Below are 18,810 nucleotides of genomic sequence, written 5' to 3'. Positions count from 1 at the left end.
TATAGTCAAGTGGCAAGTAAAGTATTGTATAATATGTGCAAGGGAGTCAAGTTTCAAATAAACCTCCCCTCTCCTTCTGGCCTTGTACTTAAAACAAATATTTGCAGGGATCTCATTGCTGACAAATGATGTGCTGTAATATGCTGCAAGCTGGGCTACCTGCCTGAAATTGAGGACGAAGTGCCAAGAGTTTTGGCATGTCCTCTGGAGTCTTGAGCTGAGTGATAAGCTACAGGAGGTGTCTTACATTTGCAATTGGAGACAGTTATAGGCACTAACTTTTTAGTTTTATCACCATAAACCATGGAAACAACTTTGTATGTCCACATTACATTTGCAGCACAGAACTGCTTGTAGCTGGTTGGGGCAGGGTGAATTGGGCAAAAATCCAGTTTTGGTTTGATTATGGACAAGTAGAGGGAAAAAGGCACTGATTATTTCAATATTGAGTACATTGTAACAGTTTATTTTACAAGAAGGACTATTGTAACTTGGGCATTGGAAGACTTAAACATATACACAATGTCTGACAAACAACACTGCATAAATTTATATGATCTAATGATCCTTAACGAGGCTCGAGTTGTGTAATGGTTAAACCATTAGAAGATGGTTCGTTGTTAATTAGGGGAAACTCTCCGCTGAGTAAATCCTTTTCTGGAACAAATCCTGGTTCTTTGGGCTCAGGCAAGGCACTTTCACTACATAACATCTGAACTACAGATGCCATGGTTGGCCTGTCCTCAGGCTGTAGTTGCACACATAACAGACTGACATGGATGCATCGCAGTACGTCTGATAGAGTGCACGAGTTCCCAAACCCTTCGTCAATCAGCTCTAATGGCCTTCCTTCTTTCCACAATCTCCATGCCTAAAACATGTTGAACATATTTGTCATTCATTCTTTTAACATACATAAGAAAAAAGAAATCTTGGGCTTGAACTTACTGGTTTAACTTACATTTCCAATAAGATTCAGGCGGTGGTTCAAATGATAGAACCCTTTACTTTTCTTTCCACTTATTATCTCCAGCAGTAAAATACCAAAGCTAAAGACATCAGATTTCACTGAGAATTGCCCTTCAGTAGCATATTCAGGTGCCATGTAACCACTAGATATAGAAAAGATCATTGAAACAAATTAAGCAATGTTAAATTACAAACAAAAGGAGAATTGTATAGAATGCAAAGAAAATGCCAGAAATACTTACTATGTTCCAACCACTCTGTTTGTATTTCCTTCAGTTTGATCTCCACCAAAAGTTCTAGCAAGACCAAAATCTGAGATCTTCGGGTTCAAGTCTCTATCAAGTAAAACATTACTTGCTTTGAGATCTCTGTGTATAATCCTCAGTCTGGAATCCTGATGAAGATAGAGAAGCCCCCTAGCAATCCCACAGATTATTTGGAAGCGCTGAGGCCAATCTAACAATTTACGTCGTGTTTCATCTGGAAAGTTTTAAACTTGAACTGTCAGAGGAGTATTGTACAGTAGGCTAGTCCCACTACACTATCAGAATTTCAAGGGATCAAACCAAAAACAAAGTCCAACTAGATTCAGAATTTTAAGGGAACAAACCAAAAAGGAAGTAGTCCAAGCTTTTGTTGGGCATGTATTCATAGATCAGCAATTTCTCCTCTCCTTGAATGCAGCAACCAAGAAGCTTTACAAGATTTCGGTGTTGAAGTTTGGCAATCAGTATTACTTCATTTTTGAACTCCTTTATTCCTTGTCCAGAACTTCTTGAAAGTCTCTTGACTGCAATTTCTTGACCATCTACGAGTCTACCCTGAAGATTATTCATATTTGCAGAAAGATGGTGATGTCCCAAATGAAGCAAGTGCTTCCTCAAACTATGGTTCTTATACTAGCAGATTAAAAACTACCTTGTATACAGGTCCAAAACCGCCTTCACCAAGCTTATTGTTGACTGAAAAGAAATTAGTGGCACCCTCTATTGTTGTCAAGTCGAACAATGGCAGCTCCAGATCTTCGTCTTTCTGTTCTTCAATGTCTTGACCTTATATAACCAATAAAAAGTAAAAACTATCAGTCATTATAACTAATCTTGTTCAAGATAATGAACTAGTGATTCTATTACAATTAGTAGGAAAATCTTCCTGCAAGTTTTTTAAGATAAATATGGCTCTAATTCTATCACTGCAAAGGCTGTTACAGTAGGTAATCTTACCTTTGACATATTTCCTGCCTCTGGTTTTGAGAATGCAACAATAGCCAACTAAGAGCATCCCAAGAATAAGGGCAGAGGCAGATGCAATAATCACAGCTATCTTCCACTTCTCATCTTTCCCTCCTTCATGTATGATTTTGTTGGAGACAGTATGCAGACATAGTTAAAATCAAGACAAAACTTACACATAACAGAAAAAGTCATAAAGATCAAATTGGAACATCCATAAGTTCATACCTAGTTCTGAAGCAGATATCTTGATATATATATTCTGGTCACCACCTGGCATTTGCTTGATATCGACTAGATCATCGAACCAGATGGCACAACCACTGCCTCCTCCTCTCACATCCAAGTTTGTATAAGCAGAACAAGAACAATTAGATAAGCATTTGGCCTTGCATTCCTTGAGATTCATGCTTTTATCTACCCAACTATGCGTAGTATCGGGCAATTTCAACCCGGGATACGTGGCGAATCCATCATTCTTGCAGCTCAATGGCTTCCTGCGCTCACAGCCTTGTGAAAACTCATTTAAGTTCCAGTTCTCCGGTGATCTGGGACTGAACCTATCCAAACATTGACAAATTGGGGATGAACTAAGATCACAATTGCCATTACCACCACAGTGGCCATAACTATCACAAGTGTCTCTTGGAAACGTTGCATAAATTGTCCAATTCCGGTCTGCTTCGGACCAAATCCACTCCTGTCGATACGGCGTCGACGTGGTTTGGTTCATGATCATCCTTCCAAGTACAGACTTATTCACCATGTCGATTGTCAAGTAAACCTCATCCTCATTGGAAATGAAACTGAAGTTCAATGCAGGAAGTGCCTTGGCTGGTTTACCACTGAACAAAACACCATTCCATGGGCCACTTCTCAAGTACTCTTTGGACCCTTTCCACATAACTGGCTCAGGATACTCATGCAGCTCCATTTCCCAGATGAAGTCCCCTGGAGAAGGGTCATCTGGACTTTTCCATGCCGTTAAACGTCGATTAAGTCCGGTTCTCAAGTCCCATCCAAGCTTCATTCCTGGCAACAAAGTATCAGATGGGTAGTCAAAACTCTGCCACAAGTACTTTTCTGAGTTTGCATCTTTCTCATCTCTGAGGACAAGATTGCCATTGTCCAGGAGCTGCAGGACAGGGCGCTGGCTCTGGGACTGTTTTAATGAATTTGTAGACCAAACAGTCTGGTTGTTGTTGTTGACAAGGACAAGATTGCCTGTGCTGTTGATCATCAAGCTGCCAGTGGAACCATTGATTGGAGTTTGCCTGTTTGCAACCCAAACAACAGTTGGAGTTGGGATGTTCTTGTACCAAATTCCCAAGTAGCGGCTCTTGGAAATGCCTGGACTGAAAAAACCCAGCTCAAATATTCCACCCGGAGAAGAAACCAATGACTTGCCATCACTGAGGGACTGAGATGAAGTAATGGTATCAGCAGCTGATGAAATTCTGCTCGGAGAAAAGAGTAAGCAGATACTGAAAACCAAGAAACAGAGGAGCTCCATTGAAATCTATTCTAGCTTTCTCAGTATCAAGCTTACTGCTTACAAGTTGAAGTATTGATACTATTTGGTGGAGCATTAAGAAGAACCCAAAGACCCGGAACTGCACGCAGTCGACTTGTCTGTAGCAGACATTTTTGGTCCCTTCCCTATCTAGCATTAACAGCGCACTTCATTTCTTTTACTTTTTCTGACCATGACATATATGTATGAGAAACCCCTGTTTTTTTAAAAAATTCTTAATCATTTTCTTACAATGAAGATTTTGTATTGAAAATAAAAAGGGAACGTTTCTTGAAATATATATATATATATATATATATATATATATTGGTGGGAAGTTAAAAGTTTTATTTTTTTGGATAAATATTACGAGATGTCTCAACATTTGAAGGATAAGATTAATCTCTACTCAGGATTCGACTTGTCTATGACTACAAAATACTTTCAACGAATTTCGAATCCTTACGATTAAGATACCAGGTAACTCGCTAGTTAAAAATGACAGTTTGCCAACCACACCACACCTTGTGGTTTAAAGTTGAAAGCTTTGATGTTGCCCGTGGATGGCTTTCAAATTGCAGTAAGGGATGTAATTGTGTACTATGCAGCAGACTAGTTCGGAAAAGACAAGGCGTCCCCTTTTTCCATGCTGATATTATTGACTAGAGTAATGCTCTGGGTCAAGGTTTACTTTAGATCTTGACACTTTTTAATAAGGTGGTTGGCTGATACTTTTATGTATCAACTCCAATATAGTTAGATGTATAGTTCTTCTAACAGGATACTTGTCCCTCGGATGCAGCGAGAAAATCTTATTTCAATTCAATGTTCTATAGATTGAATTTCATTTATTGGTGTAGTCTTTAATTCAAAATGTAGTGCTTAAAATTTAAAATCGAAAGTGATGGAGTTTAGCTCAGTAAAAAAGATTCATTTATTGGTGTAATCTCATAGTACCTTCATAGTATTTCCGTTAAAGGAGTTTGGACACACATATGAAAGTATGTAGACCAAAATGAAATTTTAGTTAAAATTTAGGGAGCATTCGTATAATTTGCCCTTCCCCTTAATCAATCATTCATTTAAGCATTTTACATCCTGCACAGTTCTAGTTCATTTTATTATGTTTTCAGGCTTACTCTCAACCTAAATTAAAAAAAATTCAAATTCAATTGTTAGTCGAACTACTTTGTTGCTGAAGTGTCAAGCTAATTAAAGGTCGGTTAAATTATCACCAAAAGCAACTCATCAACAAGACGACTTTGTTTTTTTTGTATTTTTATCTTTAATATCAATAACCCCACTTGGACTATTCTGTCTGAATTTTCAAACCACTACATAATATGTCATTCTAGAAGAAGAAAAACTCTTGGCCCGACGACCACGTCACTTGTCCGATCGCTTTCATGAGCAAACAAGAGTTCCAGCATTTGGGTGTCATCCGGACCTAGGTTGATTTAGCTCAGAAAATACTGGGATCCAACCAAACCAAGCTATTCTAGAATGAAGGTTTTGCTGTCATCAGCCTCTTCTTCCAAAAAGACACTACGCTACGTCAAATACACGTGCAAGACTAACTCATTAAAATTGCAAAATGAAAAATTTCTGCACATATATATCTGACTGTGATGTGTCTTAAGAAAGGAGCCAAGTATTTTGTCCATGGTTTTATTAAGCCTGTTGTTTTTAACTTGAGTCAAAAAGCTTGTGGAAAAATGCATCACATGCCTATGTAATTTCTAGATTTCCACAGACATTTCATTACGCCTGTTATTTTTCCTTGAGTCAAAAAGCTATGAGAACAATGACTTGTATAAATTTATCTAAATCAAATGGGCACTGAATTTTGATAACGTGTGGATTGCGATGGGTATTTCTTTGTTTTTCTCTACAAGTCAACAACCTTTCGGAAAACATACCCTTTAATGGCGGTACTTATGCAATCATAACCTAGAAATTAGTTGACAAATTTAATTGGATCCAGTTTCTTTTCTTCAGCTTTTCAGCGACCGAGAGACTGAAATGTTTTAGGTTATATATATATACCTACATCCTCAAAGTCATAAATGTACGCCATGGCTGAAAACGCAGGTCACGCTCACGGGTCATCAAATAAATGCATTTCTTTTCATTTAAAAAAAATAATAATAATAATAAAAGAAGAAGAAGGCTTTCTATGCCTCATTATCACATTGACTTCAGACTTCGGCTTTACTATGGTACCATGGTCCGTTATTCACGTTTTGAGTTCAATGGTCACATGTGCTCTTACGTCACTCATTGTGTATTGTACTTTACTATTTTAATTGATTTTAAGTTGGATACTATAAGATTCTAATTCCAATTTAAAATATCACATAGTCATGCTTTAAGATAACCTTACTGCTTCGTTCACAAAGGGTACGTTTGAAAAATAGTTGGTAGCATGTACATGAATAGCTAAAAGGTTTTTATCACTCGACCTGTATATTGTTCAATAAAGGACACCACTTCGATCTATAAACTAAGTTACCGCGAACTAATCAATCGTTAACGAACCTCCAATAGTGTTATTGATATTTCGTTTCTTGAAGATGATTGATTACCTGAAGAAGAGCCTGCTTCATGTGATTCCTTTTCCATAAAGAAACTAGGTTGTTTGGGCTGAGCCAATGCTTCCCAGCATTATAACCACAGATGACATGCTTGGTCTATCCTCGGGATGATGTTGCATGCATAAGAGACTAACATGGATGCAACAGAACACTTCCGATAGAGTACATGAACTTTCTAAACACGTATCAATCAGTTCTAAAGGCCTTCCTTGATTCCATAATCTCCATGCCTGAAACATGTCAAAACTCCTTTGTGGTGAATGGCCATTCACATGTCTAATATGTCTGAAGAAGAAAGTATATGCCTGATACTTACATGTCCAATAAGGCTATGGCTGTGGTTTGGATGGTACAATCCCTTATTTTTCCTTCCACTTATGACCTCCAGCACCAAAATACCAAAGCTAAATACATCCGATTTGACAGAAAACAGCCCATCCAGGTGCCATGTAACCGCTGTTGAAAGTAGAAACATCATATGCAAGTGAGAACATAATTGATGGGGATGAAAACTAGATCATGCAAAATATTATAAGAAAAACTTACTATGTTCCAACCACTCTGTTTGTATTTCCACCAGTCTGATCTCCTCCAATTAAAGTTCTAGCCAAGCCAAAATCTGAAAATTTTGGATTCATTTCATTATCAAGTAAAACATTACTTGCTTTGAGATCTCTATGAATAATTCTTAGCCTGGAATCTTGATGGAGACAGAGGAGACCCCGAGCAATTCCGCAGATAAGGTGGAAACGTTTAGGCCAATCTAACAGTAGTCCTCCTCTCACTTGATCTGGCACACAAATCCAACTTCAGTAATATTTACAAAACTGTTTAAAAACCTATATATTAATTATTTTAAAACAATTAAGCAATTAATTTGGCCTAAATAAGGTTCCAAAGGTCCAAACCGAAAATAAAGGAGTCCAGGCTTCCATTAGGCATGTATTCATAAATCAGCATTTTCTCCTCTCCTTGAACGCAGCATCCAAGTAGCTTTACAAGATTTCGATGCTCAAGCTTGGCAATCAGAATAACTTCATTCTTGAACTCATTCAATCCTTGGCCAGAACTTCTTGCAAGCCTCTTCACAGCAATTTCTTGTCCATGTAGTGTTCCCTGGAAATTTACATCATTTCAAAATATTCCTAAACTCTGGATGAAGTGATTCTTTGTCAGTTTGGCCCTTATTATAAAGCAAGTTACAAGCTTACCCTGTAAACAGGTCCAAATCCACCTTCTCCGAGCTTGTTATTGCTTGAAAAGTTATTTGTGGCTCCTATTACTATGGTTAGGTCGAAGAGCGGGAGCTCCAGGTCCTCCTTCGGTTTCCCTTCATTGTTCTGATTTGTTTTGCCTATTTCTGTTTTATTTCATATATATTAGAAATGGGCTTCATGTTAGCGATAGCCTATAAGTAAGAGTAAGCAAACAAAAACTTATATATGCAGATGGAATATGTACTAGTTTCACCATATCTCTTCTAACCAAATTAAACTCGATCGAATTTTAAATCCCTCTATCAAATACTCATCAAAATACAATAAAAAAACAGCCATGAACAATTTGCAAAGATGGCCAGGGTAGGTTAGTTAATCTACCTTTTAATTTTCTCCTGCTTCGGTGAAGGAAATATCCAACTAACAGCACTCCAGAGAGCACTATTGCTACGGAAACTGCAATTGCCACTGCCATTTACTGCCATTTTCTTCATCATGGTTGTATGATGCAGTAGAGATGGGACGATAAACAGAAAATTCAGCTAAAAAATAGGAAAAATCAAGGTCAATTATTTAACTTAGATAGAAGCAAAATAAAAAGTATTTAACAAGCAGCTCATGTTACCAAGTTCCATACCTAACTCTGAAGCTGGCATCCGAATATACAGATCCTGTCCAGCAGCTGTAAACTGCCTGACATCTATTAGATCACCAAACCAGATGGCACATCCGGTACCTCCTCCTCTGATATCTGAGCTTGTATAAGCCATACAGGAACAGTTTTTCAAGCATTTAGTTTTGCATTCCTTGAGATTCATACTTTTGCTCACCCAAGAATGTATAGCCTCTGGCAGTTTCAGGCCATTAAATTTGACAAACCCATCTTTATATCTTTCCTGGCAGCTCAACGGTTTATTGTGGACACATCCTAGAGACCAGTCTATCAAATTCCATTTTTCTTGAGACTTAGGCTTGAATCCTTTTAGTCATTGGCAGACTAGATTCTCACCAATGATACAATTTCCATTGGCTCCACAGAGGCCATAATTATCACACAAGTCTATTGGTACTGATGAATAGGCCCTCCAAGTTTGATCTGCTTCAATCCATGTAAAGCAATCATGAGTACTGGTGGTTTGGTTCAAAACTAGTCTTGAGATTACAGACTTATTTTGAAGGTTGTACATGTAGTACACATCCTCGTCATTGTAGACAAAGTCGAAACAATAAAGTGGATTAGGCCTTAATTCTGGTGCACCACTGAATCTCAGGCCATTCCATGGGCCACTACGATAGTATTTTGCAGTGCCTTTCCAAATATATGCCTCAGGATATGTATCATGTCCCATTTCAATCCCAAAAGTGAAATATCCTGGACTCAGGTCTTCTGAATTTTTCCGTGCTGATAAACTCCGTTTTAGACCCGTCCTCAAGTCCCATCCCAACTTCATTCCTGGTAACAATGTATCAGAAGGATAGTCGAAGCTTTGCCACAAATAAGTTCCTGTATTTCCATCTTTCACATCTCTTTCTACCAAATTTCCAGAATTTAAAAGCTGTCCATTGCACTTTGGACGTGTTTACCTGTGCTCGTCGACCAAGCAACACTCTTGTTCTGACCCAACAGCACAAGATTGCCTGTGCTGTTTATCATCAACATGCCGGAAGAATAATTAATGGGGTTGCATCTGTTTGCAACCCAAACAACAGTTCTAACTGGGATGTTCTTGTACCAAATCCCCTAGTAACGATTCGTGGAACTACCTGGACTGAAGAAACCAAGCTCAAAGCTTCCATCACTTGAAACCAAGGTCGTGTTGTCAAGGATAGACTGCAAGGGGCTAATGCTGTCAACTGCAACGGAAATTGTGAATAACAGAAAGAGCAAATTAGTACTGATAAGCACAAAATAAAGTTCACCCATTAAACTCTAAATTTTCCTTTTTTTTTCCTTGATGTCCCCTGCCTAATGGTTTCCAGCAAGTTAAAGATATAATTAGAAAGGAAAGATACTTGTGGTTCAGAATTGATAGGATTATATGCATCCTCAACCAAACTTCAAAGAATTGTGGAAATTTGAAGATGGTTGGTTTTTGACAAGTCAAAAGTAGATTTTCCTCTGCTTGATCTACATAATCCATCAAGGGTGTGGCCCTACATGTCAACAACTGAATACAAAATGCGTTTTGGAGTAAAAGTTTCCATCTTGGACGAAAATCAGCCCCAGATTTTACATTGTTACTGCCTAATCCAAACGAAATTTGAAAGCTTTTTGGCTCAAAATCTTGGCCTATTTGAATTCGTTACTTCAAAATTTCAAAAGAGGTCTGGGTACTTACTGTTGGCAGTTGAAGATTGTCAAAGACAGAGAAAGTGGCGGCATTGTTGTTGCGACCTCTAAATATCATCACTGTAATCTCTGTTTCCACATTCTCTCCTCTGCTTGTAAGGAATAACAAATAAGTACTTGGGCTCGCCAATGCCACCCTCTTCCCTTTTCTACCTTAAACTTTCTGGCTTCTTCCCTTTTCTCCCAGTTACCGCTCATTTTAGCCATCGTTCGTTCCTAAAGAAATTAATCAAATAAAAGACTTTTCGAATTTCTCTATATAAAAGCTAATCAAGCTACGCCTGGAGTGCGTTTGGTTAATCGGGCCTTGAGAATGGGAGTATTTCTGTAGAAGGGATTTTACTCATTAGTGATTTTAGCTGAATCAATTCATGCCAGTATCGCTCTTACATAGAATCAATTTATTGCAAATAAGTGCTTTTATACTGCACATAAGTGATTTTAATGTTATTTATGGTGTTTGGCTACCTAAAGAAAAAGTGTTTTTTTGTTGTAAATTTTCATCATCAAACATATTAAAATTGAAAAAACACATATAATATTAAATTTTGAGCATTCTTAAACAAAAAATATATATATAGCTCTAAATCATACCAAAATTTTCTTTTAAAAAACTACATGGATGAAGGAGGTCGACCAAAACACAAAAACCCTAGCCCCCTTTCTCCCAAAAAATACTCTTAGAGCCTTTTTCACTTTGAGGGGGGAGGAAGCCATTGTTCTTCCTCCCTCTCCCCTCTCCCCTATTCGATTCCTCTCTTCCTCCTTTCATCTCTTCCCTCATTTTCAGAGACAAAGAGTTGTCCCTATTTGTCTTAGTTTTATTATGATTTTCATCCAATCATTAAATGCGGCTGCGGCTCAACGTCGGATCTTCACCTGCATTTCGGCGTCGGATCTCCACCACCATCTTTTTTACAATTTCTTTATGTTTGAAATAAGTTGCAGAGACTCTTTGGGTTCTCTGTGTAGTTTTCACCTCTCCTTTTGTGAGAGTTTTTCATCTCTCCTTTGTGAGAGCTTTTCATCTCTCCTTGGTGAGAGTTTTATTTGTATTGTTATGGCTTGATTTTTTCAAGCTTTATCTCTTTTTTATTATTCTAAGTTTGCAATCTTAGTTGGGATGCCTATGCCAGAGTTTCTTCGATCTTGCCTGATCGTTAGTGGAGACATACCTGATTTGCTTAATTTTGATATTAGACCGCTCCGTTATTGTAATGGCCCTTTTGTGGCTAGTGACTTTTTTAGCTGAATTATGAATGCAATCATAGAATTTCTCAAAAAAAAAAAAAAAAAACTACATGGATAAATGTTTCGTTATAATGAGAAAATATTTGTTAAATGACACAAATATGCCGTTCAAAAATAAAAAGACACAAATATCAAGAAGACATAAGAAGATTTGTACTTCTCTCAATTATCCATCTCTCGTGCACGAGTTAATTTTTCTTTTATAATAGTCTCTGCCTCATGTGTTGGGGGAAGTAGCTCTTCATCATTATCATATGGTTGGAACTCAACATCTGTCTTGGAATGAATTCTTATTAAGTTATGGAGAGCCATTAAAGCGACAACGACCTGTACTTGTTTTTCCAAAGAAAAATTATGAATTTGACATATCATTCTCCATCAGTTTTTCTAAACGCCAAATTTTTTTTTTTGTTTTTTTTTTTTTGGTAAAAAGGGGCCGAAGCCCAAACAACACAAAAAGAACTACACAACAACCATCCTTGGACGAGCCAAGCTTTTGGCATCAGCAGCAAGAAGCTCAACAACCACACCAGGCTCCAAATGTTCTTTCAATTGTGCATCTTAGAGATGAATGTATATGATTAAAAATTTCTTTCTCCTTCTTGTTTGGTTTTCTAGTCAAAAATCAGGAAGATGATATTGCTCACCCTTATAAAGGCCTAAATATCATTTCATTTGTTGATAGCCATCATCACCCGGATAATATTTATCTATACATGTGAATCAATAACAATATCAATATTGTTTTCCATATTTGATAGAAGAAACATATCCAACTTGAAATAAATAACATTTTGATTACTAACCAGTAGGTGGATGTGGGAGTTTCAATGCTGGTATTGTTAAGGCCTTAATAACTACATGTATTATGGGCGGCGCCCTCCCATACAGCCCAAGAAAATATAAATCATATACAACCATGATATTCTGGATAGTGATGCGTTTTCTACCAATATAAGGCACTTGTCTTTTTTTAGACACAACAACTATATATGTGTTCCATCATTTGCCCCTATGCAATCTTTAAAGTATGGCCAATATAGATTATATCTTTAATTTTCTTTGAAACTCTCTTGAATTCAGAATTACTAGGACTTATAAGATCAGTAGCCATTTGAGATATAGCTTATAATATTATCTCAAACTACCTTGACACAGTTTGCCCTGAATGTTGGAACCTTTCTTGTACCATTCTATTAGTGAAACCAAGACCTAATGTGACAAGAAACATTGCTAAAGCCTCTAGTAATGGTGTTTCTCCACCTTTCAAACAATAGGTAATTGTAAGGGTGACCAACAATTTCTTAAACACATGTTATTGAATGACATTATATAAAATAGGAAATTCAAGTATTGAATGACATTATATAATGATTTAGAAGATGATGCTTTTAAGGTTGAGGTGATGGTAAGTAGGGTGAAATAACTTTTAATGCGTTAGTATGAGGCTTATGAGAAAGAGGATCCAACATTTAGCTAATCCAATGTGGAGGTTAATGCCCAGGGTGGGGGGAATTAAGTCGTTGGGAGTGATCCAAGACTTAAAAAGGTTTTTAAGAACAAGAAAGGACAAAGATATAGTTCAAATAAAGAATGAGGTTGATAAATACTTATTGGAGGCAGCTCAAGATCCAGAAGTAGCAGTAGATTTGATTTGTTAGTTTCGGGGAGAGAAAACTCTCCAAGGTTCTCAATTTTGTCTAAGGTTGCGAGGGATGTATTTACTAACCCTGTTTCTAGTGTGCCTTCAAAATTTGCATTTAGTGTTGGGAAGAGGGTTGTGGATCATTTTGAAGCTAGTTTGACCCCGACAACAATTGAGGCCCTTATTTGCGCTAATGATTGGCTTAAGTGTGAGGCTTTTACTTCAACAAGAAGCCTACTGAAGATGATCTTGAGTTTTATTAGACTTTGGTGAAAATGGAATCTGGTAAGTTTGCATTTGTAGAGATTATAACTTGTTGCTGTAATGTTTTTTTTTTTACTTTTTTTAAAGTTGTTCAATAACCTCTTCCTTTTTATCTCACATTATGTATGTTTTGTTGAGATTACATCATTGCCACGTAGTGCAAATTATGGGTGGGCATCGGGACCGGAAAATCGGAACATAGAACCGGACCAGATGAAAAAAAGGGGAAAAAAGTCGGTTGACAAAAAAGTCAACAAATCAGACTGGAATCGGATCGAACTAGTTTTAGTTCCAGTTTCACACCACACCAAACCAGACCAGACCAATTTTGTATTTTGTATTTTTTTTTACAAAATTTTTAAATCCAATGCTATATTTTTAATTTTATAATTTTTTTTTTCCAAGTTCAACTTCAAAATATTTCTCATTGTATGAATTGGATCATTTGTTAATTTTCAAACCCAAAAAATAATTGTTTATTATAATTTGTATTTTTAAAAAATAAAAATAAAATAAAATAACAATAAAAAAATAATTCAGTTCAAAATCGAAACCGGTCAGAACCAGATTGAAACCAATTAGAACCAGACCGAAATCGATTAGAACCAAATCGGCCAATTTTTTTTTAAAATTTCACTTGAATCGAATCGAACCAGACTGTGTCCACCCCTAGTACAAATGATTCCACAAGTGATGTTGCTGCCAATATTTGAAGTTGACGACTTTGAGTAGTAGACCATTTATATTTATGTTATGTTTTTATTATTTTGGTTTGTAAGGCTTACTTGAGTTAGTATTTGCAGATTGTTGATGATCAATGAGTTAGTATTTATTTGAAATTGCAGATTGTGGATTTTGAAAATGCAGGTTGTAGATATATTTACTTAGGTGAGATGGCAAAAGCACCAAGGTCGAAGGTGGTGACAAATATTTTCAAAAGAGAATACTTTCTATTATCTCACCAGGTGCCCCACGCATGGTAATTATAGCGATATTACCTTTTATTTTTACTACATGACAAATATTTTTAACTCCAAGTTTTATACTTTGTCCTTTCTAGATATATTTTACACAAGGATATTAAAACTATGAATTATAAAAATTTGTCTAAATCAAATAAGCAATGGATTTTGATAATTTGTGGATTGTGATGGGTGTTTCTTCGTCAGTCTTTACAAGCCAACAAGCTTCTGTAAGCAATCATAATCCGCCTAATTAATTCACAATTTCAATTGGAGCAAGTTTCTTCAGCTTTTCAGTGACTGCAGTTGAAAGATTTTAGGTCAATGTCAATATGCTAAAGTCCTTTAGCAAAATATTTTATAAATTTAAATTTAACCTCAAAGTCCTAAACGTACGCCATGGCTGATAAAGCAGGTCACAAGTCATCAAATAAATTTATTTCTTTTCATTTGTCAAAAAAAAACTTGCCTTTCTCTGCCTTATTATTATAACATTGACTTTACACTTTGGTTTTTCTGAAGCTCGCATCTTCACATTTTAATATGGAATTAGAGCATGTTACTCACATTGGACCGAACATTCACGTATGCTCACGTCACTCAATTTATTTCATTAGTTTCAAACAAAATGAAATAAATTCTGTTTCTAAAAGATTAACATGCCAACCAATGTGCATAAATGGGCTTAGCTAAATTGGTTAGAGCGGAATATAGTTTCAATTTTGCACCCAAGTTCGAATCCCCTTTTTCGTAATTTAGATTATATTAAAGTAGAATATTATTTGTATATATAAAAATTAAAAAAATAAAAAAAAAACACCCAACCAATGTGAATAATAAAAAGAATGAAAATAAATGCTAGGTTCCATAGCTCAGTTTGGCTAAAGCCTGAACCTTCGTCATTGGATGGGCCTAAGTCCTTTTATTGGGCCTGTTGGAAAGAATAACAGAAGGAAAAATACTAACACAAGTCTGTTTATGAGATCCATAGGACTCGGAATATTAAGAAAATTCCATCTTCACTCTCATTCTCATTTTCATTCTTCCTCTTTTTCCTCTATATTCTAGCACAAAAAATAAAAACTAAAAATGAAAAATGAAATGGTTATCAAACGGTCCCTAAGTTACTTGTTTTGAAAGTATGCACAACAAGTAAACAAAGCAGCATGAACCTATATACCATGAATTAATCGATTCTTAACGGCCCTCCAGAAGTGTAATCGTCATTTCGTTTGTTGAAGATTTTTGATTACCTGAAGAAGAGCCTACTTCATGTGATTCCTTTTCTATAAAGAAACCAGGTTGTTTGGGCTGAGCCAATGCAATCTCACTTCCCAGCATGATAACCACAGATGCCATGCTTGGTCTATCCTCCGGATGATGTTGCACGCATAAGAGACTAATATGGACGCAACGTAACACTTCCGATAGAGTACATGAGCTTTCTAAACACGTATCAATCAGTTCTAAAGCCCTTCCTTGAATCCACAATCTCCATGCCTGAAACATGTCAAAACTCCTCTGTAGTCAATTGCCATTCACAGGCCTAATATGCATAAAGAAGAAATTATACTGCTGATTCTTACATGTCCAATAAGGTTATGACTGTGGTTTGGATGGTAGAATCCCTTATTTTTCCTTCCACTTATGACCTCCAGCACCAAAATACCAAAGCTAAATACATCCGATTTGACAGAAAACAGCCCATCAATAGCATATTCAGGTGCCATATAACCGCTGTTGAAAGTAGAAACATCATATGCAAGTGAGAACAAATAAACCATTGATGAGGATGAAAACTAGATCATGCAAAATATTATAAGAAAAACTTACTATGTTCCAACCACTCTGTTTGTATTTCCACCAGACTGATCTACTCCAATTAATGTTCTAGCCAAGCCAAAGTCTGAAATTTTTGGATTCATTTCATTATCAAGTAAAACATTACTTGCTTTGAGATCTCGATGAATAATCCTTAGCCTGGAATCCTGATGGAGATAGAGGAGACCCCGAGCAACTCCGCAAATAATATGGAAACGTTTAGGCCAATCTAACAGTAGTTCTCCTCTCACACTATCTGGCAAGTTTAATCCAAATCCAACTTCAGTTCAAAACTGTTTAAAAACCTACATATGAATTATATTAAAGCAATTGATTCTGCCTAAATTTATAAGCCACCAAAGGTCCAAACCAAAAATAAAGGAGTCCAGGCTTCTGTTGGGCATGTATTCATAAATCAGCATTTTCTCCTCTCCTTGAACGCAGAATCCAAGAAGCTTTACAAGATTTCGATGCTGAAGCTTTGCAATCAGTATAACTTCATTCTTGAACTCATTCAATCCTTGGCCAGAACTTCTTGAAAGCCTCTTCACAGCAATTTCTTGTCCATCTAGTAGTGTCCCCTGGAAATTTACAGTATTTCAAAATATTGTGAAAATCTGGATGTAGTTATTTTTTCTTAGTTTGGCCCTTAAAATACAAGTTACAAATTTACCCTGTAAACCGGTCCAAATCCACCTTCTCCGAGCTTGTTATTGCTTGAAAAGTTATCTGTGGCACTAGCTACTGTGGGCAGGTCAAAGAGCGGAAGCTCCAGATCCTCCTCTGGTTCCCTTTCATTGTTCATATTTGTTTCACCTATCTCTGTTTTCCAACATGTAGTAGAAATGGGGTTGAGTCAGTGATAGCTTATAAGTAAGAGTAAAGGAAACAAAAACTTATATATGCAAACGGACTATGTACTAATTTAACCATCTCTTTTTCACGAAATTAAACTCCATACAACTTTAAATCCCTTTCTGTCAAATATTCATCAAAATACAATCAAACAACACCCACAATTTTTTTGCAAAGATGGTTAAGGTAGTTAATGTACCTTTTAATTTTCTCCTGTTTCGGTGAAGGTAATATCCAACTAACAGCACTACAGAAAACACTACTGCTACGGAAACTGCAATTATCATTGCTGTCTTCACTTTACCACCACTTTCTTCATCATGTTTGTATGATGCAGTAGAGAAGATGAGTAAAAAATGCAGCAAACAATAAAGGAAAACTCAGGTCAATGATTTAACTTAGATAGAAGAAAAATGGATTTCTTATCAAAACAACATGGAATCAACAATTGAGCTACATGTCACATAAAAAGTATTTAAAAAGCAGCCGATGCTACAAAGTTCCATACCTAATTCTGAAGCCGACATTCGAATATAAAGATCCTGCCCAGCAGCTGGAAACTGCCTGATATCTATTAGATCACCAAACCAGATGGCGCAGCCAGTACCTCCTCCTCTGATATCCGAGCTTGTATAAGCCATACAGGAACAGTTGCTCAAGCATTTGGTTCTGCATTCCTTGAGATTCATACTTTTGTTCACCCAAGAATGTGTAGTATCTGGCAGTTTCAAGCCAACAAATTTGACAAAGCCATCTTTATATCTTTCCTGGCAGCTTAATGGTTTATTGCGCACACATCCTAGAGACCAGTCCATCAAATTCCATTTTTCTTGAGACATAGGCTTGAATCCTTTTAGACATTGGCAGACTGGATTCTCACCAATGATACACTTTCCATTGGCTCCGCAGACGCCATAATTATCACACAAGTCTCTTGGTACTGATGAATAGGCCCTCCAAGTTTGATCTGCTTCAATCCACGTCAAGCGATCACGAGTACTGGTGGTTTGGTTCAAAACTATTCTTGAGATTACAGACTCATTTTGAAGGTTGTACATGTAGTACACTTCCTCATCATTATAGACAAAGTCGAAACTATAAAGTGGATTAGGCCTTAATTCTGGTGAACCACTGAATCTCAGGCCATTCCATGGGCCAGTACGATAGTATTTTGCAGTGCCTTTCCGAACATATGCCTCAGGATAAGTATCACGTTCCATTTCAATCCCATAAGTGAAATCTCCTGGACACGGGTCTTCTGAATTTTTCCATGCTGAGAAACTCCGTTTTATACCTGTCCTCAAGTCCCATCCCATCTTCATTCCTGGTAACAACGTATCAGAAGGATAGTCAAAGCTTTGCCACAAATAGGTTCCTGCATCTCTTAGTACTAAATTCCCAGAATCCAAAAGCTCTACTGTTGCACTTGGGGCATGTTTAGCTGAGTTTATCCACCAAACGACACTCTTATTCTGACCTAACAGCACAAGATGTCCTGTACTGTTTATCATCAAGATGCCGGAAGAATCATTAATGGGGTTGCATCTGTTTGCAACCCACACAACAGTTCTAACTGGGATGTTCTTGTACCAAATTCCCAAGTAACGATTCTCGGAACTACCTGGACTGAAGAAACCAAGCTCAAAGCTTCCACCTTTTGAAACCAAGGTCGTTCCATCACGGATAGACTTGGAGGGACTAATGCTGTCAACTGCAAAAGAAAGTGTGAATAACAGAGAGAGCAAATTAGTACCGATCATAAACGAAAAACAAAGATGACCCATTTAGTTTTTGTTCTGGATCTCCCTTCCTACTGGTTCCATTCAAGTTAAGGATAGAATTAGAGAACACCCTTGTGATTGTTGACTGAGAAGACCCTGCGTGTACCGTGAAGGACACGACAATTGACTGGTAAGTAGTACGGATTGAAAACATAGGCAACTTCTGATCTTTACAAAATGCTGATGTATTTATCGAGAAAAGAACATTATATGCTGGAATTGCAGGTGGAAAAATTGCAAGACTGATAACCCAAATGACTGGTAAGCAGCCAATGCCATCCTCATTCAAACATCAAACGACGGTGGAAAAATTGCAGGTAAAAATTGAAACTTTTTTTGTTATTTTCTGTCTTGAT

The 18,810-nt window shown here is 36.9% G+C and overlaps 1 protein-coding gene and 1 pseudogene across 2 annotated transcripts; both read right to left on the bottom strand.

The window, feature by feature from the left end:
- Positions 1-414: 414 nt before the first annotated feature.
- Positions 415-3,871, bottom strand: LOC117624020 (G-type lectin S-receptor-like serine/threonine-protein kinase At4g27290). The gene is made up of 7 exons (XM_034355134.1): positions 2,430-3,871; positions 2,193-2,315; positions 1,888-2,021; positions 1,580-1,790; positions 1,212-1,449; positions 962-1,112; positions 415-871 (listed from the first exon to the last, which is right to left on the bottom strand). The coding sequence occupies exons 1-7, from the start codon at positions 3,712-3,714 to the stop codon at positions 569-571; spliced, it is 2,445 nt and encodes an 814-aa protein (XP_034211025.1). The 5' UTR covers positions 3,715-3,871; the 3' UTR covers positions 415-568.
- Positions 3,872-6,081: 2,210 nt separating this feature from the next.
- LOC117625377 lies at positions 6,082-18,810 on the bottom strand (annotated as a pseudogene). The gene is made up of 14 exons (XR_004585429.1): positions 17,182-18,810; positions 16,873-16,986; positions 16,492-16,640; positions 16,189-16,399; positions 15,831-16,074; positions 15,584-15,734; positions 15,200-15,497; positions 8,135-9,379; positions 7,907-8,013; positions 7,520-7,662; positions 7,217-7,424; positions 6,855-7,098; positions 6,625-6,764; positions 6,082-6,538 (listed from the first exon to the last, which is right to left on the bottom strand). The product of XR_004585429.1 is annotated as an uncharacterized LOC117625377 (transcript).

Source organism: Prunus dulcis, chromosome 4 (genome assembly GCF_902201215.1).
Source record: "Prunus dulcis chromosome 4, ALMONDv2, whole genome shotgun sequence".
In the NCBI taxonomy this organism is placed as follows: Eukaryota; Viridiplantae; Streptophyta; class Magnoliopsida; order Rosales; family Rosaceae; genus Prunus; species Prunus dulcis.
The sequence above is the reverse complement of the archived record's forward strand: the minus strand, read 5'-3'. Positions and strand labels throughout refer to the sequence as shown.

Coding starts and splice junctions, on each gene's coding strand:
- LOC117624020 (XM_034355134.1), bottom strand. CDS start 3,714: ATGGAGCTCCTCTGTTTCTTGGTTTTCAGTATCTGCTTACTCTTTTCT. Junction 1,791..1,887: donor GTTTTGGACCTGTATACAAG/GTAGTTTTTAAT, acceptor AATAATCTTCAG/GGTAGACTCGTAGATGGTCA. Junction 872..961: donor GCCTGAATCTTATTGGAAAT/GTAAGTTAAACC, acceptor AACATGTTTTAG/GCATGGAGATTGTGGAAAGA.